This window comes from Clupea harengus, chromosome 23 (genome assembly GCF_900700415.2).
Source record: "Clupea harengus chromosome 23, Ch_v2.0.2, whole genome shotgun sequence".
Lineage (NCBI taxonomy): Eukaryota > Metazoa > Chordata > Actinopteri > Clupeiformes > Clupeidae > Clupea > Clupea harengus.
In genome coordinates, this window is record NC_045174.1 from 8,480,546 (window position 1) to 8,508,045 (window position 27,500).

The 27,500-nt window shown below is 47.9% G+C and overlaps 1 protein-coding gene across 43 annotated transcripts in view; it reads right to left on the reverse strand.

Moving 5' to 3' along the window:
• The window catches only part of ablim1b (actin binding LIM protein 1b), an 84,317-nt gene that overhangs the window by 49,575 nt on the left and 7,242 nt on the right, over positions 1-27,500 (reverse strand). For 20 of the 43 annotated variants that reach the window (XM_042703339.1, XM_042703306.1, XM_042703340.1 and 17 more), the window contains exon 1: positions 8,630-9,133. The exons of 1 other annotated variant lie outside the window; for it this stretch is intronic. In XM_042703339.1, coding sequence (XP_042559273.1) covers positions 8,630-8,651 — 22 coding nt within the window. In that variant the 5' untranslated portion in view covers positions 8,652-9,133. Of the gene's footprint in view, positions 1-8,629; positions 9,136-27,500 lie in introns of those variants that run through there. 22 more of the 43 variants (XM_042703341.1, XM_042703323.1, XM_042703317.1 and 19 more) reach the window with 5 other exon arrangements.

The window sequence follows — 27,500 nt, forward strand, 5'->3', positions numbered from 1 at the left end:
CGTATGCGCCCCATGTGAAAGGAGGATGGGATTAGGCCCAGTGTTTCCAGTAGTTATGTCAAAGCAGAGAGAGGGAGAGAGAGAGCGAGAGAGAGAGAGAGAGAGAGAGAGAGAGAGAGAGAGAGAGAGAGAGAGAGAGAGAGAGCGAGAGCGGGAGAGAGATAGGGAGAGAGCGGGAGAGTGAAATCCCAGGTCAAAGTGGATCAATTAGCTAAGGTCGTCAGGGAGAGCTCAAAAGTGTCAGAATTAAAATCTACTTTCCTGTCAAGCACTTGTAAGTGTGTGTGAGTGTGGTAGTATCCACTGCTTACTGGTGCATAGCTTGTAGTGTCAATCGCACGTGTGTGATTTGATGGACGTAGAAATGCTCCTCAAAGAAAGCATACTGAAGTATGTGAGAGAATACTTCATAACTTCTACCACTTTACTGAATCCTTACTGATCTCAGACATGCTGGGAGAGTGCTGGTGACACCAGCTGCCAGCTGACGAGCTGTCAGCCGCTGACCCAGGACCTGTGAGAGCGAGAGAGAGAGAGAGAGCGAGAGAGGGAGGGAGATAGAGAGGGAGAGACTTGGGGGAGGAGTGAGAGGAGCTGTGGAAGATGGCCTTTCAGTTCCTCTGCTCATCAACATGTCCCCAAAACTTTTCCTCTCCTTCGTTGACTCACTGTTTCACATTCACTCACTCATTCTCTCTCTCTCTATCTCCACTCACTCACTCATTCTCTCTCTCTCTATCTCCACTCATTCTCTCTCTCTCTCTTTTGTGAGTGAGAAGTGATGCGTGCCTGGCTAATCTAATCGCTGGCCACTTGAAAGGCTGGAGAGCTGGACTGAGATTAGGGCAGGAAAGAATGTGGCGTCCCCAGAGCTGGCTGTCTCCCCTCCCCGACTGCCTGGGAGGGCTCTTTTATCAGGCGAGAGAGAGGTTACACAAGCATGTTCAACACACACACACACACACACACACACACACATGCACATACACACATTCACACACACACACACACACACACACACACATACTAATGCTCACATACACTGACATGTACGAATACACAAAGGATGACGTGTGTGTGTGTGTGTATGTGCGTGTGTGTATGTGCGTGTGTGTATGAGCGCTCGTGTGTGTCTGCATGCACAAACACAAGGACAAAGAGCCAAACAGAAGGATGTGTGCACGCAAACACACACACATGCAAACGTATGCACATACACTTATCCTAAATGCCCTTAGAATTCATTCATCTTACCAGCAGTCATTTGGGTGAATGACGCTGGTGCATGCACATAGTACAGTCTTACGTGCAGACTTCCTGTGCCTGCAGATCTGCGGCTCAACATTTTGTATAGGCTTTGTATAGACACAATCAATTATAAGATTACATAACAGGGCATCCACTCCTTACGCCTCACTATACACACACACACACACACACACACACACACACACACACACACACACACACAGTCATACACACACTCCCCCAATCTGAATGCCAATCACTTTAACAAAACCCATGAAATGAATGTCATCCAATGCATCACATACACACACACACACACACACACACACACACACATTGACACGATCTTGAAAATAAGTACATGATGTGTGTGATGAAAATGCAGTCTCCCTTTCTCTGCCTATACCTTAGACTGGGGCCCAGCACTGGAGATTATCGTTACCATGGCAACCTGCTCTAAAACGGCAACAGCAACCAAAATAATGTGAAGCTCACTTGCAGCCACATTAACCCACGGCAAGACTGCAGTTCTCTCTCCCTCTATCTCTCTCTCTCTCTCTCTGTCTCTCTTTCCTCCTCTTTTTCTATCTCTCTCTGTCTGTCTCCCTCTCTTATGGTCTTGCTTGCTCTATATCTCTCTCTCTCTGTCTCTCTCTCTCTCTCTTTCTCTATCTCTCTCTCTTTCTGTCTCTCTCTCTTTCATTCTCTGGGGGATGCTACGAATTATAGTTTAATGGGGAGAAAAAGAAGGGCAAAGAAAGAGAGAGAGAGAGAGCTTGCTAATGATAACTAATCATCATAGGCTAAAGATGTATAATGCACGCACATGCATACAGTCCATACTCTCTCTTACACACATGCATACAGTCCATACTCTCTCTCACACACATGCATACAGTCCATACGCTCTCTCACACACATGCACACATGACCACGCAGAGGGACATATGGACATATGTGCAGTCTGAGCACGCACTGCATATGGGGAAAGTTGCCTGGAGAGCAGTCAGCACAGCGGCACGGTCCCCACATGAGCCACAGCAGTCACGCTGTCTTCAGTCTCACCGCATATACACACATACACACACACACACATACGCATACACATTCACACACACACATACTGTATATATATATATACAGTATATATACACACAATATATATACATTCACGCACAGACACTTATATAAGCATACAGACACACACACACACACGCCAACCGTGATTAGAAGCCCCAGCACCAGCACCCCCCACCTCTACCCACACTGGATATCAACACACACACACACACACACATATATATACATACACATACATTCACGCACAGACACATACATAAGCATACACACACACACACACACACACACACACACATACACCCACACACACCAGTGTGCTCATAAATCAAGTTGGGGTCTATAGCCTCATCCAGCATGACGACAAGTATAAACATGGATCAGTGGAGACACTCTCTGAGACACGGAATGCTATGCACTGGGCAGGATGGACAGGTGGGATAACACACACACACACACACACACACACACACACACAGAGTGAGACACCCACCCACATACACACAGGCAGTATCAAACAGTGGTAAAGGTTGAGGGATGTTCTGTAATATGTAACAAGAGATTGCCTTCTAATCCACTTTCTACATATTGACCCTTCCACAAGAGAGGGAACGAGAGAGAGAGTGTGTGTGTGTGTGTGTCTGTTTGTGTGTGTCTGTGTGGAAGGTCAGTTCAGAACAACCGTGCTGTGAAAAACTCCCAAGTTAACCTTCAATGGTGATCATTTCATGAAGACCCCCAACAAGACCTTCTCTTGCTTCTCTGACTCAGCCCTGTCCACAACCTTTCCCCTGGATGGGTCAAGTCCAGCAGCCAGTCCTACCTGCGCAGCTATGACTCATGGCTTACTCAGAACAAATACACTCAGTTGTGACAAGCACCCCGCATCTTCAAAGCACTGGACATTATTGTTATCTGTTCTCTGGTACAGTCTTCCTTGAAACAAAAACCCCATTTCCCATAAAGACTTCACCTGGCTATGGTTGAACTTTAGATGACCTTCCACACTCAATCTCTGACAGAGCAACGCAGACAAACAGAGAGAGTCACACTGTCATCAATGGCAACTCTCCTTTGTAAAAACGCTGCAGCTCTATCAACACAAACACTTCTAAATCATACGCTGTGTAAAACAACCACCCTCGAGGATTTCAAACAGCGTACCTACAAACGCACTGAAGCAGCTGGGGCCAGATATGAGTTCTGAAGTGGTGTAGTCATGGTCAGATATTACAGCCACTTCCAGGCACTGCAGCAGCAGCCTTTTCCAGCAGACTTTCTGTCGCTTTTTGAAAGTTGTTATTATGTGTAGTCATTATAAACAGTGATTTAGAATGTTTCATCTCATCTCGTCTCATCTGTTTCTCATGCCTTCCATGTTGGCTCCAATTGGTACTAATATCAGTAATGGTTTCCGTTGAAATAGTAATCGTACGCTTTCATGTACGTGCGTAGATCTGCTCTAACAACAATAACACTTCAGACACAACACAAGAGCTACCACAGCAAACCATCATTCACATTGCCTGAATATTCAGCTGCATATGTTGTTCTCTAGTTAATACAACCAATGAAATTGCACTAAGATAGTTGAATTATAACATTGCTACTTTGTTAAATGAAATAGGACGATGTGAAATTGAATGCTAAACTGAATGGTTATATCTCTGTGGTACAGATTTGTAATGGAATAGTTAAATAGATAAATAGATAGTTTTGTCTCTCTTTGTCTTTGTTGGAAAAAATGACACACACTGAAAGGAGATTTTAAAGGTCAGGTAAGTATACACTTTGCTGCTTTTAGTAACATCACAACTAAAAACTACCGACTTGGACTTGAACGACTTTCGAGCCATTGGCGAAGTATGCTCTTAAAGTGACCTAGCAATTTCACATTAATCAAAACTTCCATTTTGTGCAAATGTGTCCAATTAACTTAAACACCAAGCCTTCATCGATTCAATACGGAAAATGTGTGTGTGTGAGAGAGAGAAACAAAGAGAGAGAGAGAGAGAAACAGACTCTCGTTCTAAAATAAACAGTCAATACACAGTCAGGCTCAGTAGTGAATATCAGGTGTTTTTATCAACAGCGGCCGGTAAAAAAGGAAAAGCAAACAGCTGATGACTGCAGCTCTTCAGCCCCCCCAGCCACCTCAACAACTGGGCAAAGGACGCTAGCTCAAGATAAGGGGCCTATCTGCAGCTCTCTCACACACACACACACATACAGACACACACATGCATACGGCTATTTGCAGGACAATGACCCCTAGACCTAAGCAGCATTCACATTGTCCAGTTCCCTGTGATAGTGGTGTCTAGAGAGGAGAGTGTGTGTGGCTATAATGAGTGACAGCAGTCGCTAGTGATCCTATTAGCAAGGCCTGGCCGGGGTTTCTGTTGAACAGCGGTAAGCGCATTAAGACATGCCACTACCACTCTGACCTCTGTCCGCTCGCAGGAGGAGTCACCGAACTCAACCAACACACACAAACAGAAACACACACACACACACACCTGTAACAACAAGTTCTTGTTAATATTCAGAACAGTAACCATGGGTAATGCTGTACTGAAAGCTGAACAGAAAACATGATTATTCAAAATGTGTTGAACATTCCTGGACTTTCTTCGCCGATATTCGACTCTCTCAAATTACTTCAATAGGTTTATGCATGAATTTAGGAACGGGCTTTTATTTTGAAATGCCATCTCCGTGCAAAATGAATGGCTGAACAGTTGGACAATATACCTTTAATATCATTCCACATGCTGTTTAATGTCACGTCCGAACACGGTTTACAATTTCACAACAATACAAGGGGGAATAACATTATGTGTAAGTATTTCATTTAACTTTTAATGAGATAACAGTTTTAGATAGCTATAGCTATGCCGTGAACGTCAAGCGAATGTCTAATAACAAGCAAAATTCACCGCGGTCGTCAATCCTCCACACACTTGACACCAAACAAGGGAGACATTAAGCAGTGCAAGGGGTTAAGACAGACTGTGTATAACCTTAATGCGGTAAACCGCAAAATTTACATAGAATTTGCAAATCGTGGAATCTCGAAAAACTGGAGGGACTGAAATAGGTTCTAACTAGTTTAAACCAATTAACCAGTTCTAACCATTTTGACCCTTAATCTTCCACTGTGTATTTATTACACAGTTACATAACATTCCTACAACCTGTGGTATTTTACACTATGATGTACAAACATCTAAGAATACAGAGCAGAACTGTAGCAAAATGCAATAAGTGTCACATTTTCTGGATGGTCATTTCTGGCAAAAAATAAAGTCTCCATATGATATGGGATTCAGTATCACAGAATACTACACATGCCTGACGGAAACACACAGCCGCCAGGTCATAAGGACACGACACAGGTCTAACGCAGTCTGTGGAGAGCTCAGTTCAGTCACTTCGACCTGGGGCATAATCCACTAAACAAATCCTCGTGTGTGGCGCAACCGAGAGCCCATGGACATTATCAGGCGTGTGTGTGCAGAGCTTGTGTGCTGGGGTATTTATAGTCTCAGTTATCAGAGCTGATGAGCCCTTTTGGGGGGGGGGGGGTCTGGGGGGCTGGTGGCGGAGATGGAGTGTGGAGGCCCACTACCACAACTACAAGCCAGACATGGAGTCCTCAGGGTGGGGCTGGTGGCAGGAGCAGAGGAAGGCCTGGACGGAAGCTTCCAGAAGTATATGGATGATGCCGACCTGTACAACGGGCTAAGTTGAGCGTTGACTGATCTGGCACGCCAGCGGGCCTGACGGGCAATCCTTATGCAGGGCTGCACATGGGGAGGGAGTGGGGGGGTGGGGTTGGGATGTTGAGCCACTTGGCTGTCATGGGCCCCTACTATCCAGGGCTATATGGGAGGCATGTCTGTATGGGGAGGGACCCAGGAATGTGGAGGGGTGTGTCAACAAGCTACAGGGGGTCTAGTCTCCCAAGGTTACAATCACTAGTGGCAGATGAGGTTTGAGTTTGTGTTTGTGTGTGAAAAGATGTGTGTGTGTGTGTGTGTGTGTGTGTGTGTGTGTGTGTGTGTGTGTGTGTGTGTGCGTGTGTGAATGGGTGTGTGTGTGTGTGTGTGTGTGTGAGTATCTAAAGAGAGCTAGTGCTACCTTACCAGGGTTAGCTTTGCTGCATGGTGTGTATTTGGGCGATGTGTGTGTGTGTGTATGTGATGGTGTGCATAAACACTGACCTAGCGTAATTGCATGCTGTGTCATTTGGCAAAAGCAATACGTGGGGCTAGTATGTGTGAGGCACTGAGTTAGCTTTGCTGCATAATGTGTGTTTGGGCTGTGAGCGCTGTTGGGTGTGTGTACCGTATGTTGTGTATGTGTTTAGGCTTCAATTCACACTGCATAGGACCTCATCTGTAGACCACTTTTCCACTGGTTACCATGGCTACGACGGCGGGCTAAATGTGTTATTGAGTCTGGTCTCTCCTCTCTCTCCCTCTCTCTCCCTCTCTCTCGTTCTGCCCCCCCCCCCGCTGATCTCTCTCTCTCTTTCTCGCTCTCCTCCCCTACCTCTCCCTGTCTTTCTTGCTCCCACTCCATCCTTGCTGTCTCTTTCTCTCTCTACCTATGTCTTTCTCTCTCTTTGTCTGTCTATCCCTCTCTTTCTCTCTCTGCTACATAGCTTGAGCTCTGAGCTATTCTCCCACAGCATGGTTCACTTTTTCTTTTTTTTTTTACCAAAACATGCCGACCCTCACACAACCTCCCCCTGCCAGCCTCCTCCTCGTTCCCACAGATTAGTCGTGACTGCACCCGTCCACCGCTGAATCCCCCCCCCCCCATCAGAAAGAAACCAAAACAAAACACGAAAGAAAACACAAACAGAAACAGAAAAACGAAAGAATGATAAGGAATAATAAAAATACACGTCCTCTCTCTCCATTCAAATTTCCCGAACGCTCCCTCGTTCATGCTTCCACACAGGCAGCGAATGGTAAATAATTCACAAATGGCCTCTCAATTCTTAAATAGCCTTACGCAATATTCCAACGGGAGCCGGCGTGTGTGTGTGTGTGTGTGTGGAGAGTAAACCACGGAGTAAAAATCATCAACCGGCATCCCCCCTTTCCGTTTTTTTTGTGTGGGGGAATACTCATACAGCAGAGAGGTTTCTCATGACAAGCTGTATGACTCAGTCTGACAAACAGACACACACACACACACACACACACACACACACACACACACACACACACACACACACACACTGTCGAGTTGGGTGGTGGCTGGCTGGTATGGCGAGGCTGACTCAAGCCTTCAGGGCCTGGGAGCAGGTGGATGAGCTCAAACAGGGGGTGTCTGGTATGTGTGTGTGTGTGTGTGTGTGTGTGTGTGTGTGTGTGTGTGTGTGTGTGTGTGTGTGTGTGTGTGTGTGTTGATATCCAGTGTGGGTAGAGGTGGGGGGGTGCTGGTGCTTCTAATCACGGTTGGCATTTAATGCGTGGGCAAGCACGGAGCACTGAGAGGGCACAGAAGGGCTGGTCGGCTCACACTCAGAAGGGCTGGTCATATCATACAGCAGATGAAGATACTGACTATCCTATAACACACACACACACACACACACACACACACACACACACACACACACACACACACACACACACACACACACACACACACAGAACCAGGTATGTAGAGAAGACAGCACAAAATTGTTTTGTATGATGCAAAGACTACTTCACACACACCCACATACACACCTTTAAGGTAGACACATCTGTGTATGGCCAGGCAGTAAGGTCAGCCTCCACAGACCTTTACACATGCGTGAACACAAACACACACAAAATACACCAACCAACACAAACACACACACACACACACACACACACACCCAAGCACAGACAATCAGGTGCAGGCTCAATGTAAGAGGAACATGTGCTGACCCACAGAATCATCCATGCACTAGTCCCATGGCTCCTTTCACACTAATTACATCTACCACAATATCCCCCAGAGTCCACACACCCAGACATAATTCGACATGCACACACATGCACACACACACACACACACGTGCACTTCTTCCCATGTCTCTATCTTAGGTCCGACTGCCGAATGTCCGTTTTCTTCCTTATTCAAAGACAAACACACGTACACACACACACACACACACACCCACACAGACATAGACTTCCTCAGCCCCCCCTCTTGCCTTCTCTCTCTCTCTCTTTCTCTCTCTCTCTCTCTCTCTGTGTCTGTCTCTCCGTGTCTGTCTCTCGGCGGTGCTGAAACAGAACACCATGCTCGCTACCTTTCTCCTTCACCATGACCATCGGCTGTGGCTGCGACTGCTGCGGCTGCGACTGCTGCTGCTGCTGCTGCTGCTGCTGGTCCGTCGGTGGGCTTGCAGCTTGACGCTGGCGGCTGCCGGGCAGGGAGCAGTGCTCAGCAGGCAGGCGGAGGGAGTCTGGGGAGTTACACAGCCTCCGTTCTGCTTCTCTCTCTCCCGTCTGTGTGTCTGTGTTTATGTGTGTGTGTGTGTGCGGGCAGGTCTTCCTGCTTAGTCCTCGCGAGCCCGCACCAAAAAAAAAAAGCAAGAGACCACAACGAAGGGAAAGCGTGCGAGGGAGGAAGATGATGACAGACAGACAGAGAGAGAAAGAGTTAGAGAGAGAGAGAGGAGAGAGAAAGAGAGATGATGAAAATAGAAGGAGAGACAGAAAGGCACGTCTTCTCAAACTGAGCAGCCAGCCGGCACTGAACAGTTCAGTCGGTGCACTCTCTCTCTCTGCTGCCTACCTTTCTCCCTCCCCTTCCACACACACACACACACACACACACACACACACAGACATAAAGAGGGGTGGGGTGTGTGTGTGTGTGTATTTGTGTGTGTGTGTGTGAACGTGTGGACTCTGCCCTCTCTCCCTCTCTCTCGCTCTCTCTCGCTCAGCTGAAGGAACCAGGTTGCAGCTGCTGCGTGTGTCAAATGCAGATTCCATTGCCTTAATCCACTCCCCCACTCCCAAAACACACACACCCACTTCCTTGAATTCTTGAAAAAGAAGAGGTAGAAGTTCTCTTCTTCACTCTGTTCTTTCCCTGTGTGTGTGTGTGTGTGTGTGTGTTCCTGATCCAGTCCATCTCTGTCTAGTCAATAACGCAGATGTTGTTTTTCACGACAACACAAGGAAACAATCACACACACACACAGCCACACACACACACACACAGACACACACACATATAAACGGCCCCCAAAACAAAAACAACAGCAACTGTTCGAAGACGACCCAAACCTCACCGTCCAAACCACAGCTAACCGCGGCTGGAAGTGTATATTTTCTGCTACGTTCAAAAAAGCTAACGAAAGTTTATATTCTGTGAGCGGTTCAGAGGCTGAGTCGCTGTGAAATGTGCTGCAGCGTAGCATTTTGGGGCAGAACTGCGGTTTATGGGATTATGAAGGACGAGTTATTGAGCCACGGCGTGTGTTTGATCGAGGGGCCGCCGCTTGTGTTCGGTGTCCCCCGTGTGGCTGTTGGTGCAGGTCTCCAGGGGCGACGGGCGGGACGGGCTGAGAGAATGGGGTCGTTCTGAGGCAGTACTCGCTATCCTTGGCCTGCGTCATCATCGACGTCAAAAACTGTGTGAAATGACCAGAGGATGGCGTGAAGGGGTTCTTCAACACACTCACACTCACTCACACACACACACACGTCTCCATTTTGGGGGATTTGCTTTTCTGTCAGATTCTTTCTTTTCTTCTCCTGCGGTGTCCTCCAGTACCTCTCTCTCTCTCTCTGTCTCTCTTTCTCTCTGTCTCTCACCCTCTCCCTGCAGTAGTCAGACACATGAAAGGCAGGGGATTCAAAGCACCCAGAATCTTCTTTAAAACTCATGTGGAGTGTGTGTGTGTGTGTGTGTGTGTGTGTGTGTGTCTGTGTGTGAGTGTGTGTCTGTGTCTGTGAGTGAGTGTGTGTGTGCATCCCCGGCTCCCGAAATAAGCTGAATTTTACATGCCTTTGAGTGGTTCACTGAATGAGTGGGGGTGTGGATGAGGGATCGGGGGGGGGGGGGGGATTATGAACAGCAGGTGTTGGCTGTTCAAGAGCTCTTCAGTCCCCACTCCAGCCTCCAGCGGGGGGAACAGCTGATGACGGCCCCATTGCCCATCGTCCGGCACATGAACACCCCCCAAATGTGGGCCCTCTCTGTAGGCTAACCCACACTCCCACTCGCCTCCACATGTCAGCCGTCCACCGCAGGCCGGCGGCGAGGCTGTTGCACGTGGATTAGTCACGGAGCGGGACGACTAACTGAGTCGTTGGCTTACCCTCGCAGACACATCTCCATGCGGTGGTGAGCTCGATTGAAGTCAAAAGAAGCAAGTCTGCCCAGTCTCTGTATAATAATACACTCAGTAACGGCTCAATCCATTTCTGAAAGAGTACTTACAATCACATAAAAGCATAGAAACTCTGCTGTAAAAAAGGTATCATAAAATACTGAAACATGCCGCTAACACATTAAATGTGTCATTAACTTGTCAGTATATGTTTCTCACTGAATTTAATATGAAGCTGTCCATCTCAGTCTCTCTCTCTCTCTCTCAGCTTCATTTTACTGGAAAAAACCTCACCATGACATTGCACAAGGGAAGCGTCTTTGTATGCATCAGAATGAGACATCAATACTACAGTATATATCTTCTACAGATGACATTGGCATTTAACTATGAACATCACAGAGGGAGCCTTTATCCTCAGATTGACAAATCCCCATCCCACATCTCTCTCTTCCTCCCTCTACCCCCCCTCTCTTACTCTCTCTCCCCTCTCTATCTCTCTCTTCCCCCCCCCTCTCTAACTCTCTCTCCCCTCACTATCTCTCTCTTCCTCCCCCTCTATCTCTTTCTGTACCCCCCCTCTCTCGTTTAATGGCTCCTGTCAACCCCGGTGTGAATGACAGCCCGTCACCAGCCAGCACTAAGTGACAGCGTGGGTGAATAGAGGGGTTAACTGCCGTGAGACAGCCCAGGTTCCACCTAATGATCCTGGGAGAGTGGGGAGGGTGGTGGTGGTGGGGTGCGGTGCTTGCATACTGCCCTGTGAAACATTACCAAAGTCCACGCACATGCCACTTCATCCACGTGTTCACACACACACAGAGGTGTTTTCAGGAGGGAAGTCTCTCCCCCCTCACACAGATTAGATTACACCATTACGGAGTACGTCTGAGGCCCGCACCATTTCCCGCTATACCACAACCAAGGGGAAACTACATTGAAGTCAAAGGCAGCCTAGTCCAGACACCACCACCACCAATACCTCATCTGCTGTCACCAACCATTAAAAAACCCAACCTGCACGGACCATTTCCCTCAGACATGTGCGCTGGGAGGAGAGGCGACGGTGACCCGGCTATCTGTACGCAGGAAACGGCCCACGCAAGCAGGTTCTTCTCGGCAATAAACTTCTATCAGCCGTGCGGCGCTTGCCCATTGTCAGCACAAAGGGAACGGCGGCGGCGGCGAAGCGCGGCTGTGATTGCACCGCGTAGTCTTGCCTGGCAGAGCGGGCAGGGGATGGATGGAGAGGCACGGCAAAGCTTAGCGTAGCTGCTCGTGAGAAATGAGGTGTTCAGAAGAGGATTTACAACTGTTTAATTTTTCCATTTGCTTTTTTTTTTTTTGCTGCCTTTATGGTCCATTTGTGTCTATGTGTGTGAGTGTGTGTGTGTGTGTTGATCTATCCATCTGAGGATTTATATCTGAAAGAACGAGAAAGAGAGAGAGTGTGTGTGTGTGTGCACTGTAATGTGCAACGTCAAACTGAATGAAGCATGTAGCAGTTTGCTTCAGGACAGCATCTGGGGCTGTACTGCACTGTGTATGTGTGTGTGTGTGTGTTGCGCCAGCGTGTGTGTGCGTGCGTGCGTGTGTGTGTGTGTGTGGCTGTGTGCTTCTCTTCTCTCTCCAGTTGCACTGCTGCTGAATGGAGCAGCCCCATCTCCCCTCAGGCCTCCACCGCGTCCTTCTGCGTGCTCTCAATCAAACTGACCACAGGGCCTGATCACAGCCCATGGCTGACCACAGGGCCTGATCACAGCCCATGGCTGACCACAGGGCCAGATCACAGCCCATGGCTGACCACATACCATGTCCCCTGGACAGCCACATGCTGTTTACTGGCGTGTTACGAGTCAGAGGACCTGAGACTGATGTGTAGGTGGAGCTGTAGTCAAAGCTTGCTGTTTAAACGTTCTTTTTGAAATACTGTATCACGACAATACCTTGCCTTATTGCCTTGGTCACAGCTCATATAATGAAGCAATAGTGGGGTATTGGTGAGAGTGGGGTTGGTAAAGGATATCCCCACGGCTGTGTTTCAGCCATAGGCAGAGTGCCGCTGGTAATCACAGCCATAGGGATATGTTTGACCAGTAGGGTTGCCAACTTTCTCACTACCAGATAAGGAACAAAAGGCAGCGTTTAACTATTAATGACACATAACCTGCCCTTTAGGCTAAAAGATGCATTGGTTTAACCATTTCCCATTTGTTCCACATCCAAAAAAACTGATGTATCAGATATATCTGTGGCCTAGTCTTTTAACCAACACACAGTTTAAAGATGTCTTTAACAACATATATTAAACCATGTCATGTTTTTTTCCACGAGGACAAGAATGGATAATAAATATGTCCCTGTCCAATTATTTGGGACGCCTCTGATAAAGTGCGACATTCAAAGGCGTCCATCTGAGAGTGAGATTATATGAGACAGTACAGTGAGACTTTTGTGAGACTTTCTCTCATTAGTATGCCCTAAGTTTGTGAAGCAGGTGGTCTGTGCTCGTGGTGGGAGGCGCCAGGGACCCAGCTCTGCGTGATGTGCTGAGGTCAGGGGGGAAGCAGGAGGGGGGTAAACGTTTGTAAAACACAAGCGCACCCAAATCCCACACCACAGCGGGCTCATCAGCATATTCTGCTGCTGGCAAAACCCACAGCACAGCGCAGAGGAAAACTCGCTGACAATACTGCTCGGGTCGAGAGCTTGGCTCGGCACGCACTGCTAGGACACTGGCGACACACACACACACACACGCACACAAACACACACACACACACACAAAACCCTTGTGAAGCCCTTATAGGCACCATCTCATACACATAGACCATCACACAAACATAGACACACAAACTCTGCCCCCCACCCCCCCTCACACACACACACACACACCCAAGTACACAAACTCTAAACACCATGTACACTCTAGGCATCAAACAACCAACAGCTTACAAAAAGCACACATGCAATTCCTGACATACATACAATGCCTCTCTCGAACACAGACCACACACATGGACACCAGACCACACTTTTCTATGTCACACACACACAGACGACTCCACACAGCAACCTCAGGGACTTTTGCCAGATGGAACTCCGGGTGCTAGCAAACGACTTGTCTTCGCCATCACGAACAAAGGTCACTGATTTCCTTCTGCTCCGCTCGTTCAGACAAGCTAACTTGCTATCTCTCTCTGTGAGAGATTAAGAGCCAGTCGCTTGTGTTCCTATCCTATCCTTATCCACATCTAATCTAAAAACTGCTACAAACATGTTTGTTTTTTTAGAAACAAGTTGAGGTACTAAATCTGTGGCTTTAAGTATGGCTAGTAAACCATCTCTGCAACCCATACATAAAAGGAGAGATTATCTTAAAGATCAGGTTTAGGAGTGGATCATCTGAAGATCTACAGCTCTAAGTGCAATGTGATATTTGACTTATGACACCATCATATCCCTACAACACATTGGAGATTTCGTAGAGGCTGATTCAACATTGCAACTTGAGACCATAGATGAGTCCCTAGGAGAGCCTAGTTATAACATCTTGTCTACCATGCAGCATGGAGAAAGAGAAATGGATGATCCCTTTTTCTCAGAATCTAGCGAGCGACAAATCCAATCCCAAATGCTCTGATTGATATGATCGACCTGAGCAGGGTTCACTCGGAGGTCAGCGACATCTTACCAACCTAACCCTTCCTTGGCAAACCTCATTTCCTCCTTCCTTCCTCTTCCTCTGAAACCAGCCATCCACACCCCCCTCATCCCTTCCTACTAAGGGATCTCCAAGAATCACCTAATCTGTGGTGGGCTGGAGTGCTGGCACACCTCCTTCCATCTTTCCTTACAGAACCTCTCTCTCTCTCTCTCTCTTTCTCTCTTTCTTGGTCAACCAGCCATTCTCACCCCCTTATTCGAAACCCCCCCCAAGAATCTCCTCACTTTGGCGAGCTGGAGTTCTGGCTCTCCTCGCGTCCTCCTCTTCCTGACCGCGCTCCATGTCCGCGTGGGACATCCTTTCGCAGATGACGTAGTCGTTGGGATTGATGAAGGGCAGCTGCTCCATCATGGACTGCTTGGGGATGAGGTAGAGCACGTCGGAGACGTTGCCATCTTCGATGATGGACATGCGGCGCACCGAGTTCTTGCGCTTGACCCGGTCGACCACCACGCCGTCGTCTCCCCGGCCCGCGCTGCACAGCTTGCCCAAGCTGCTGAGGTGGGGCAGGTGGGGCATGCTGAGGTTGTCCGCCCAGCGCTTAGGGCTGCAGACCGACGGGAGGGGAGACACCATCCAGGGGGAGGTGGGCACTAAGGAGGAGCAGGGGCAGGGGCGTCGGGTAATGGGGGTAGGAGCGGTCCCTCAAAAGTTACGGGAAACAAAGCTTGATCGATGAGAAGGAGAGGAAAACAGAAAAAGGAGCGGAGAGTAGGTCCGTGCTCTAGCGTCGGGAGGAGATTGTAGTGCGTGTTGCCGTTTGGTCGGAGAGCGGGGGATCCTCCTACTGCTGCCGATCAGGCGAAGCAAGCTCCTTCCACGTTCATTTAAGAAGATTAGGGCTGATGTATTTTTAGGGATTACTTTCGCAGGTGGGGGGAAGAAATAGCAACCTGCCACCTGAGAAAAAGAAAGCATGTTTGAGAAGCCTCAGTCTCACCAGCTTCAACCTTATGGCCGTGCCTCAAATGAATAACAAATAAACAAATAAATAAATCAATAGATAAATAGATAGAAAAATAAAGAAAGAAATTAAGACAAATAAAAAAACACCCAACAAGTCATGTAAAAGGATTACAAACTTAGATCGTGAATATTATAAATGCGTTTTTGGTTTTTGTATTGAGGTGGCTGTGTGGTTTGAATGATCCATTCCTTGACTGGGCCTTCACAGTGAGGCTGATGTAAATCCATTCTAACATGCCCACTGTCTAGTCTTGATTCAGGTTGGGAGAGAGAGAGAGAGAGAGAAAGGGGGTGCCGAGGTTCAGCGTACTGTAAATCTCAAATGTAACGGCATGGACACAAACATATCGATGTCTTCCATGCTGCATCTACCAGCGCTGCATGTATCTGTATGGTTCACTGGGTGCTTTTTAATTAGCCACAATTTTGCACCAGGCTCAGCCTCCAAGTGAAATCCTCACGGGCTGCAGCTTGCCTGGCGGGGGTTAAGGCCCCAGATGAGTATCCACATTTAACCTGGGCTGCCTCCTCCTGGAGCTTCCAGTTCCACCTTGAACTATTGAACCAGGCGCTCTCAGCGCCATAACACCCAGTGAATGTGTGAGGGAGTATCATCAGATCATTAACTGAGAGAGGTGAGGAAGAGTAGCAAGAGGAGGAGGAGGAGGTGGATGGGTGTAGTATATTTTGGTTGTACCAGAGCAGTAAAGCTGTTAGGTCTCCAGATGCAGTGCATGCTGAATAGCGGAAACGATTGACACTACGCCATACACTACGATCTCTTAAGGCTTAGTCCAACTGATGGAGCACAGAGATATGGGTGTCAAAGTCCTTAGTAGAGAACCACGACAAGAAGAACAGAATGGTGCAACCGATTAGAGACATATCTGTACTGGGCAAACGTAATAGGCTAGGCCAACTAAGAATCTGTTGTCATTATTTTATTAGCCATAACAGCTTTTTTATATGTAGGTGTCCTCCCTGCCATATAATTATATTACGTTACGTAAATGTTTTATGTGCAGCTTTACACATATTCTTCTTTTGGGGCGCCTTGGGTTTTCTATAGTACTGAACGTGTATGTGGTATGTCTGGACTGCTTATTTAGGCCACAGACATTATGTCTTCCCCTCTTTAGCTGTGTTGTCTGTTTTTTCTCCCTGTTACTATCTTCCTCTCTCTCTTCCTGTTCCTTTGAAGGGAAGCTTGTCTCTATTGATTCCTGGAAGGAGAGGGTGCAGCAGGTGGTGATGTCACAGCAGTTATATAAGCCCTGTTGCCGGATCAAAGGTAACCTTCCCACTGAGGTCGCCAAGCACTATCGCCACGGAGACCAAGGAGAGACAGCCACCCGTTTTTAAAATATCACCAGTCACCATTTTTGTTTTCTGTTTTTTTTTCAGATGCAGGTGCTAAGCTGGTGCCATTCCAACACCCGACCCAGAGGCATGAGTAATGCTGAGGCCGTGAGCGTGAAAATAGGACGTGTACAACTGAGACCCCTATCTCTGATGGTCACCTCCAAAACATTGCATACCCATTGCCTGCGCATGTAACCTGGTCTCTCCTCACACACCCACACACATACACACCCACACACCCACACACACACACACACACACACACACACACACACACACACACACACACACACACACAGATGGAGTAAATCACTGGCACAGTTATCAGAGCTGACCCTTGAGTTGAGAGCCCATACACACACACACACAAACACACACACACAAAGACACAACCATACGCAGACACACACATACACACGTGCACGCAAACACACACACACGCGCACACACACACGCACACACACACACACACACACACACACACACACACACACACACACACACACACAAACATGCCATCTCTTATTATGATGACTGGTGACAGGAAATTACCCAGCAACACTTTCCCCCCTGGCAGTGGGGACAAAGAGCTGGAGGGACAGGAATGGAAGAGGTTTAATCACATGGCCCAGTCACCGCCAGATACAAGAGTGACCCTCTGTCAGAAGCAGCCAACACACGCATCTGTCAGTTGTGGCATTGCAAAACACACACACACACACACACACACACACACACACACACACACACACACAAGCACATGCACTCAGACACACATAAGTATCCAGACGTAAACCACATTGGCACATGAACACACACACAAACACACACACTCAAACACACATAAGTACCCAGAAGTAAACCACATTGGCACATGAACACACACACACAAACACACACAAGGAAGCAGAATATGAACACAGACTGTTTGCTCTGAATCTGGAATGAGTGAAGTGCAGAGGAGAGCATGCGTGTGATGGGAATTCTGAGAAATATTTGCCCATCTCATGAGAGCATATGATTAAAAATTCTAGGAAGACAACAAACATGCAAGAATGTGTGTGTGTGTGTGTGTGTGTGTGTGTGTGAGATAGAGAGAGAGAGCGCTAGGGAGGGTAGGGAGTCTCATGAACTTGTGATTGGCCTTCTGATATTTGAAGGTCTCCTGCGTCTCCACTGACAAACATCCTCCATCCTCAACCAAAGAACATCTCTCTCTCACACACACACACACACAGACACACACACAGACACACACAGGACACACTGTAATGCAGACACCAGATGCTCATTTGGCTACAATAAAAGTGAATGATGTAGTCTTTCCTCGCCCTCATTTAGCCTTTACCGAGGATCTGTACCGAGATCTCTCATTTCTGTAGTGTTCCGATTGCGGAAACTACAATAATTACATGTAACAAGGCGACAACATTTTTAAATTGGATCCAGTGACTCACAAGACCGGGACAACACTAGGTCAGTCAAAACATGTTATGCGGTAACTGTTACAGGCTTTTTACGTAAGGAATAACGAGGCGTTATCTGGTACACAGTGACGAAGAGTATTACCCAGTCTTACATTGGCAGAGGAGAGAGATCCCAAGCCTGGCAGGGGAAGCAGTCACCCAAATCTCAGAGGGGGGGAAGAGGACAAACCAGCTCCCCCTGCTGGCCAGAGAGGGAATCTGTGTATAACATGGATTAAGGATTGGAGATCAAGAGGATTGAGCATTAAAGATCTGGAAGAGGTACTAAAGAAGTACTGGAAACTCAGTCTGTTTACTGTATATTCTGACTCTAGGCTCATATACGCTGTATTGATTGCATCTGATATGTAATAATGCATGCAAATCCATCATTTGTATGAATTGCAACACTTGGATATGAACTGACCTGAATAATATTGTAATATTCTTGAAAATGGTACAGTATACTAAACTGTTAATGGGAGAGAAACCTTAGAAAACAAGGTGAACAGAATCATTACTATTCCATCAGGCCCGTACACCAACCTCGAGTGGTTGTTTGCTAAACGTTAGGTGTAATGCTAAGAGAATAAAAAGTCATAACGGGGAATGTGCCGTGACTTTAATTTACATGTTTTGGATACGCTTGTGGTTGGCACAAGCACTGATAGTAATAACTGGGTCAAAGTCCTCAAACAGCAGCGAAAACACAAGTGCCTTAGCATTCATCAAACCCACTGGCCTGGCACACACATGCTCACACACTCACACACACACAAACACACACACACTTTCACACAGAGACACACACACACACATACACACATCCATACCCCCCCATCCCCCCCCACACACACACACACACTTACTGGGTCCGTTCATCCAGTCACTTATTGGCCCAGCGGCCACGTGGCCCATTACACATATGCTGTGTTCCTGGCAAGGTCAGTACAATCAGCCAGCTAATCCGCTGTGTGCTTCTAGGGTCTGCAGCACCCCAACCCACCCCAACCCCCACCATCAGTGTACATTCAGCTACCAGACCTTGAGAGGAGAGGAGAGGAGAGAGGAGGAGAGGGGAGGAGAAGAGAGGAGAGGAGAAGAGGAGAGGGGAGGGGAAGAGAGGAGAGAAGAGAAGAGAAGAGAAGAGAAGAGGAGAGGGGAGGAGAGGAGAGGAGAGGAGAGAGAGGAGAAGAGAGGAGAGGAGAGGAGATGAGAGGAGAGGGAGGAGAGGGGGGAGAGGAGAAGAGGAGAGGGGAGGAGAAGAGAGGAGAGAAGAGAAGAGAAGAGAAGAGGAGAGGGGAGGAGAGGAGAGGAGAGAAGAGGGGAGGAGAAGAGAGGAGAGAAGAGAAGAGAAGAGAAGAGAAGAGGAGAGGAGAGGAGAGGAGAGGAGAGGAGAGGAGAGGAGAGGAGAGGAGAGGAGAGGAGAGGGGAGGAGAGGGGGGAGAGCTCTGTGGCATTCAGCACAGCAGCACACAAAGGTCACTGGCAGAGTGGAGCTGAGCACTTTGAAAAGTCAGTGGTAATTGGTGAGGGAGTGGCTGGATTAAATTTATCGCAGATGGATGGATGGATGAATGGATGAATGAATGAATGGGTGGATGGGTGGATGAATGGGTGGATGGATGGATGGATGGATGGATGGATGAATCGATGGATGGATGGGTGGATGGGTGGATGAATGGATGAATAGATGAATCGGTGGATGAATGGATGGATGGGTGTATGAATGGATAGACAGACAGACTGATAGTTAGATAGAAGATCCGATGGCCTGATGGATGAGTGGATAAATGGCTGGATGTGTGTGACTATGGGAAAGGGGATTCTGCTCTGTGTGTGAGGGGCCTTTGTGTCCCAGAGCTGCTGACGACATCATGCCACCCCAAACAGGCGTCCAGGCTCCCACACGCTCATCCCATAATGATGCTCCTCCTCCCCGAAAACCTCCTCATGGAAAACAGGTCACTGCCTCAAAATGAACAGGGGTCCGTCTGGATTGCATACATATCTCTCGCTTTCTCTAACACACACACACACACACACACACACACACACACACACACACACACACACCCTTCCACACACAATGGGCACTAGAATGTAGAATGTCCTGAGCCGAGAGACACTCGTTTAAGTTCAGTTCAGTGCACTCAATGTACAGCACAGTGCTCATCCAGCACATAGCTGTTATATAACCCAGCCAGGGTGACAGGTAGCCCAGGCAGGGATGCTGAGGCTCCAACTCTCTCTCAGCCCATTCCCATTACAAATCTCTCTCTCTCTCACACGCACACACACTCTCTCTCTCTCTCTCTCTCTCTCTCTCTCTCTTCAACCCATTCCCATTACAAATCTCTCTCTCTCTCTCTCACACGCACACTCACTCTCTCTCTCTCTCTCTCTTTCAGCCCATTCCCATTACAACTCCCTCTCTCTCTCTTTCAGCCCATTCCCATTACAACTCTGTCTCTCTCTCTCTCACACACACGCACACTCTCACTCTCTCAGCCCATTCCCTTTACAACTCTCTCTCTGTCTCTCACACACACATTAACTCACTCTCTCTCTCATACATACACTCTTTCCCTCTCTCTCTCATACATACACTCTTTCCCTCTCTCTCTCTGTCATACACACACACTATCTCTCTCTCTCACACACACACACACGCTATCTCTCTCACTCTCTCTCACAAACACACTATCCCTCTGTCTCTCTCTCTCACACACACACACTTTCACTCTCTCTCTTATACACACACACTTTCTCTCTCTCGCTTGCTCTCACACACACAAACACACTCTATTTATCTCTCTCTCACACACACACACACAAATACATACTCTCTCTCTCTCTCTCTCTCTCTTTCTTTTCATCAGCCCCTGTGTGGGAGGATGCTTATCATCATCCCTGCTTCATAATTGAGAGGCCCTGATCTCTTGTCTCCTGTTGGAGTGAAACAGAAACTGCACCCCCTCCTCCCCTCCCCTCCCCTCCCCTCCCCTCCCCTCCTCTCCTCCCCTCTCCTCTTCATCCTCCCCTCTCCTCTCCTCTTCATCCTCCCCTCTCTTCTCCTCTCCTCTCCTCTTCATCCTCCCCTCTCCTCTCCTCTCATCTCCTCTCCTTCCCCACCCCTCTAGTGTCTGTTTCTGCCAGAGTTCAAGGATTAAGAACACTGCATCTTTTTTAATGACCGCCCGAGACTTAACCAGGCCAAGAGACGCAGAAACGCACCTCTCAGCAAGGCAAGGCGAGGGGGAAGCCTGCTCTACTTGTCTAATCAGTACACTCACATGAACGAGGGGTGGACTCCACTCTTACATTAAGATGGAGTCTTTGGCTAGAAGTGGCTGCTGTGTTCCACACTGAAATGCAGTACTGCTGTATGTGCTGTTTCATGTCCTTTTGAAGAAGTAGACTTTCTCTACCATGGGAAGCTAGTTGTTAGTATATGGGGCCCAGAATCTTTTAGGTCAGTTCTCGTCAGTTCATCTTAGATGTTAATAAGCAGGATATTTTGGACAAGGTCTTCTTAAATGTGGGATCTTTTAATGAAATACACACACACACACACACACACACACACACACACACACACACACACACACACACACACACACACGCACACACACACACACACACATTTACACACAAAGACTAACAAAGAACACATGAGTTTGTGTCCCCCACAGAGTTTTGAAACATCTGGGTGAGTGTGCAGTAGACTTGACTGACCCCAATCCACTGTCTCTCCAGGAATGTTTCTCCAAGAGAATGGCCCCCTTTAAAAAAAAACACAACCAACCACACACACACACAACCACACACACGCACATATGCACAGACAGTCTAAAGAAACCAGGAGAGAGTTCAGCAGCACTAAAACATTTGTCAGCATTGTGCAATCGCTGAGTACGGTTGCTGAGCATCATTTTACAAGAACTTAAGCCTCTTCCTCTTTCTGTGGGAATGTTTGAAAAAACAAACCTGGGTGCACTGCAGGGGGGAGAATCCAGGGGGCTCTATGGCCCCTGGTTCCTCCTCAGAGTCTAGTCCTTTTGTCCCTTTTCCTAGTGTATGGTTCCAGGTACCTCTCTAGGGAGTGTGTGGTTCCAGGCCTCCCTTTAGGGAGAGTGTAGTTCCAAGTTCCCCTTTGGAAAATATTTGGTTCTAGGGTCCTCTTTTAGGGACAGAATGGTGTCATGTAGTGCTTTAGGGAGTGTGTGGTCCCAAGTTTATATTTAAGGACTGTGAGGTCCCCGGTAAGGGGGTGTATGGTTCTAGGTTCCCCTTTAAGGACTATGTGAGGCCAAGTTCTCCAATAGTGTATGATGTATGATTAAGGCTTTAGGAGCAACTGAGGTGACCAAGGCTTTCACTCTGGGGCACGACACCCAGCTGCTTCATGTCCTCTCTGCCCCGCTACCTCACCTGATTACTGTGGCTCACTGACATGGGAACAATTCACTCCCACACAGACCTTCTCAGGCAGATGCACATACACAAACACATAGGGATGTGTACCAACACACACGCGCACACGCACAGACACACACACACACACACACACACACACACACACACACACACACTCACAGAAGAAAGAGTATACAGAGGACTGAATCACATCTGGGGCTCAGGCATCATGTGGAACATTCATACTGTAGAGTACAGCGATGCATACTGAAGTCAGTGACCATCTGACCACATCTGTGACTTTTACACACACAAATAAGCGCACACAAACCCACATTTACACACACACATAGACACAGGCCAACTCCTACTCAAGGCACTCAGAACACACGTTAACTCAAAAAGCATTCACAACACTCTGACTCACAAGCGCACACACACACACACACACACACAAATGCGTGCGCGTGCGCCATCCTAACTCACTCTCAGCGTGGGCTATATACAACACCAGAGCATAGGGCCACTTGCAAAGCTTTCAGAACAGACTCTCACTCAAACACACACATATACATACACGCGCACACACACACACACACACACACACACACACACACACACACACACACACACACACATGTGCATGCTTGCTCACTGGTGCTTGTCAGTTGAGCATTAACTGGTTTTACCTTGGGGGGGGGGGGGGGGGGATAGAGAATCACTACAAAAAGCCCTCTGCTCTGCTTTTAATCTAAGAACAACAGATAAATCGCCGTGCGCTGGAATCCGAGGGCCTCGGTTCCCGATTTGAGGAAATGTAAAGGAAATTCTTTGTTAATGTTGTAATCCTTTCCACTTGGGTTGAACTGGGTTTTTCTCCCCCCCCTCCCTCCCTCCCTCCTTGCTCTCTCTTTCTCTTTCCCTTCCTCTCTCATTCACCCGCTAGTGTGTTTTACGTAAGGGAAAGCTTATTAGAGAGGGCGCCGAAGACATGGAAGCACCTCTCTGTCTCTCTCACATGCCGCATTCCCTGCCCAGGCCAAGTTGGCTGCCGTTGCCAGGTAACGGGAAGGGGGGTCTGTTTATGAGCTTAGATAACCTTTCCTCCTGGGTGTGAGTCAGGGCCTCATGACCCTTAAGCCCGTCCCTTTAGTGTTGGACGAGCAAAGAGCATCATTACGAGACCGCCGAGAGACCCGCCAATGCACTGAATGTAGCTGCTCGTGTGGCCAGATTAATAATTCAACGGCGTCTGTTTGGGTTCTCCTCCTAGGGAAAACCTCCATGTTATGGGACGACCTACACTACATACTTCGTGTACATAAGCATGCACGCACACACGCGCACACACACACACACACACACACACACACACACACACACACACACACACACACACACACACACACACACACACACACACACACACACACACACACAATATGTGGACTGCCATAGTTCATTTTTCATGGGGTGGGGGTGGGGAAGGAGGGAGTTTATGTATGTGGTGGGGTGTGGTGGAAATGCAAATCTGTGAGTTTTCCCAGAAAGATTTCCCCCCAGTGCTCAGTCATTCATTAAAAGGAGGACAGTCAGGAGCGTGGGTTCTGCTCCCACAAAGCATGCCATTAGCCTGCAGAAAAGATGAGCAATGATGTGCGTTTTGTGTGTGAGTGGGGTGGGGGTGTGTGTAAGGGGGAGTGGTATGTGAGTTCTTGTCTCTGTGTGTCTGTCAGCTCAACACTATACAGTATGCGTGTGTGTATGCTTGCAGCATGCTGTGTCTGCTATGCAGTGTGCATGTCGGCATGCATGTATGCAAGCGTGTTTGTGCGTGTGTGTGTATGAGTGCAAGCATGTGTGTGTGTGTGTAGGTACAAGTGTGTGTGTGTGTATGACAGCATGTGTGAATTTAGCATGTGTGTGACAGACAGGGTGTCAATTTGTGTTGGAATGTATTGTATGTCTTTGTGTGTGCACACGGCGTGACTGTATTCTTAAGAGTGTGATTACTTATATGTGCCTTTTAGTGTGAAATATGTGCAGTGGTCGGGTTTATTTACAAGTGCGTGTGTGTGTGTGTGTGTTTACAGGGGATGTCTCCATGCGCTGGGAACTGCGGTGAGATATCTTTAGCAGGGGGAGCGCAACTCCTCATGATGTCATGTGGCCAGCGGCAGAAAACCTCGTCCCGAACACACACACACACACACTCACTGATCCTTAGCCCTGACCCAGTACTTTTTCAGGCGTCCTCTGCCCTCCCCCTCACACACAAACACACACACACACACTCTCTGCCTCTCTATTTTCCTTAACACACTTTCAACTCTTACATAAGCTTTAGTAGTAAAGGGGCCCATGCCTGTCAAGACTAATGCAATGGCCAGTGTGTGTGTGTGTGTGTGTGTGTGTGTGTGTGTGTGTGTGTGTGTGTGTGTGTGTGTGTGTGTGTGTGCACATCTGTCCGTCCTTTCCTTCAGCACAGCTTCTAATTGACTGATTACGTGGACTGATTGGCTTGAGCTCCCACTCAGCAGGGCTTGTGTTCCTTGATTAATATCAAAGATGATCCTTGAGCCGACTCCCTCACCCCACACACACACACACACACACACACACACACACACACACACACACACACACAAATAGAGCTTGGTCGAAAGTGACTTTCAGTTCAGCACAATAAAGTCCTGAGCATTTTCAGAGTGAATATATTTATATTTATACTTTGAAATGTATAAAATGTCATATACACATATTGGTGCAGCATAGAGATGCACTTCTGATGAGAAAAGGCATCTTGCTTGCATACATTTAAAGCCCCAGGGAGTGACTACCCCACGTTTTAGTCACTGAGCAAATGTGTGTACACTGGCCATTGGCCTTTTATTTTGCCATTTTTTGACGTCTTTGGCTCTGAACTGTAAAACAAGACCCTCCGAGCAGCATGTCATTGTGCATCACAAGTCAGCATGATGAGCCTATAACCTCTCTGGGCCTGAAGCATGGTTGGTTTTAACTGGGTTTAAGACCCTTGCGGTCAAACATCTCAACTATGAATGAAGCAAACAGCCTGGATGGATCTTCCAAGCCAATGGCATTTTCCCCCTCGCAACGATGCTCGAGCTTTGGGGAATGTGATAGCCTTGTGCGCTAATGTGACCACGCATGTGTTGGCGTGTATGTGTGCACACATGTATGACAGAACATGTGTATGTCAGTGAATGGAGTTGGAGCAAAAACAAAACAAAAAAAAGAAAACAACTCTGAATTGTCCTTGAAGGCTTCAAGCATGGACATCAAAAGCGATTCTACGCCTTGGCGCTTGAGGAATTGTTTGGTAAACAACGGGCTGGCAAAATCTGCGGAGGCCCCATGTTTCAGAGGGCCGGGGAGTCGGGGTGGGGTATAGTGGGGGGGGGGGGCCCTCAGCGAGTCATGACGACAGCCTCCAGGGTCGTTTCAGTTCTGTCCAATCTCGTTAGGGGTCGGCTGCGAACCCAAAGTTCCTGCGAGTCACTCGGCAGAGATGTAATTTGTGTAATTGTGACCTTTGCGAGATTGTCATTAATGTAATTGCAACCCGGTCCGCCTGACGGCCAGCGATCAGGAGTGCCAATTAAGTCCCTCGCACTGGTGTGAGTGCTGGGATGCGGGTTTAGCCAGGGTTACTGGTGTGTGTGTGTGTGTGTGTGTGTGTGTGCTCCACCCTGCCATTTTCCCAAAATAAAATCCAACTAAACGATCTCACCAAGCCATTCGTGCGTGTGGATGTATTCAGATTCTTGTTTGCATTGGCTGCTCACCTTCACTGAATACAGGCCTTCTCACGAGGAACAAAATAGTGGTTCTGTTAACAGTGGGATCTTAAGCTTCCAGCCTAACTTTTCCAGGCATTCCCTTTTATGCAGAGTTTGGAAACCGGAGAGCCTCAGCTAATGGGAGATTGGTTCCGATGGTTTGGCCACAGAAGCTTCTGCCAAGCGGCCCAGCTGGAAGGAGAAGGGAGAGGGCGTTGTGTTGACGTCACGGAGAGAAGAAGGCAAAGCGGGAGGAGAGAGTGCAGTAAATCCACTGGGTGAGCCAATTCCCGAGATTGAAAAACCACAGCCCAGTTTAAAGACTAAAGCTTACACATGCACGCACAGACACACACACACACACACACGCAAACACACATACACACACACACGCAAACACCAAGTAATTAATGTCAGCTGTTGTGTGAGTGCATCATTTACCAAAACATCTTGTTGCTATTAGAGGGCATAATTGGTCCTTCAGTAATAATGTGCGTAGAAGGCTGGTGGGCTGTAGATGGTGTGTGTTATTCCTAGTTTTCCCACAGTAAAATCTCCTGTTCCAAGAGGTCGAGGTGGTCCTTTGCTCTCCTTCAGAAAAGTATACGAACATCGAAAGATATATGACAAGGAATACTATACACTCCTGAAGATGTTCAATGGACCCTGTGGGAGAGCCTATTTGATCTATTTACATGCAGGCATTCCCCCTCAGTCTCACGATTCTGTCTCCGCAGAGTTTGACGGCAGAGATGGCAATGTATCAGCTTGGCTTCTGGCTTTAGATGTACTCCTTTTACCTGTGTGTGATTCATAGACAGTGCATGTCGTAAGAGCTCACTGTATGAAGTTTAAAACCTGCTTGGCCTCTACAAGCAGGATGTGCACACACCCAAGCCAGTGCATATTCAAGCCTAAGGCCACCGTAAACTAAAGATCATATATTCCACAGTACATTCAGTCAAGTCAAATATTTCTCTCAGAGGTCTGAGCCCTCGCAGAACTCCAGTGTCCAACACCATGTTGAAACACTACGTTGTCTTTCATTACCTTGCGCAGCTCTGTGCCTAAAACCAGAGAGAAACAGAGAG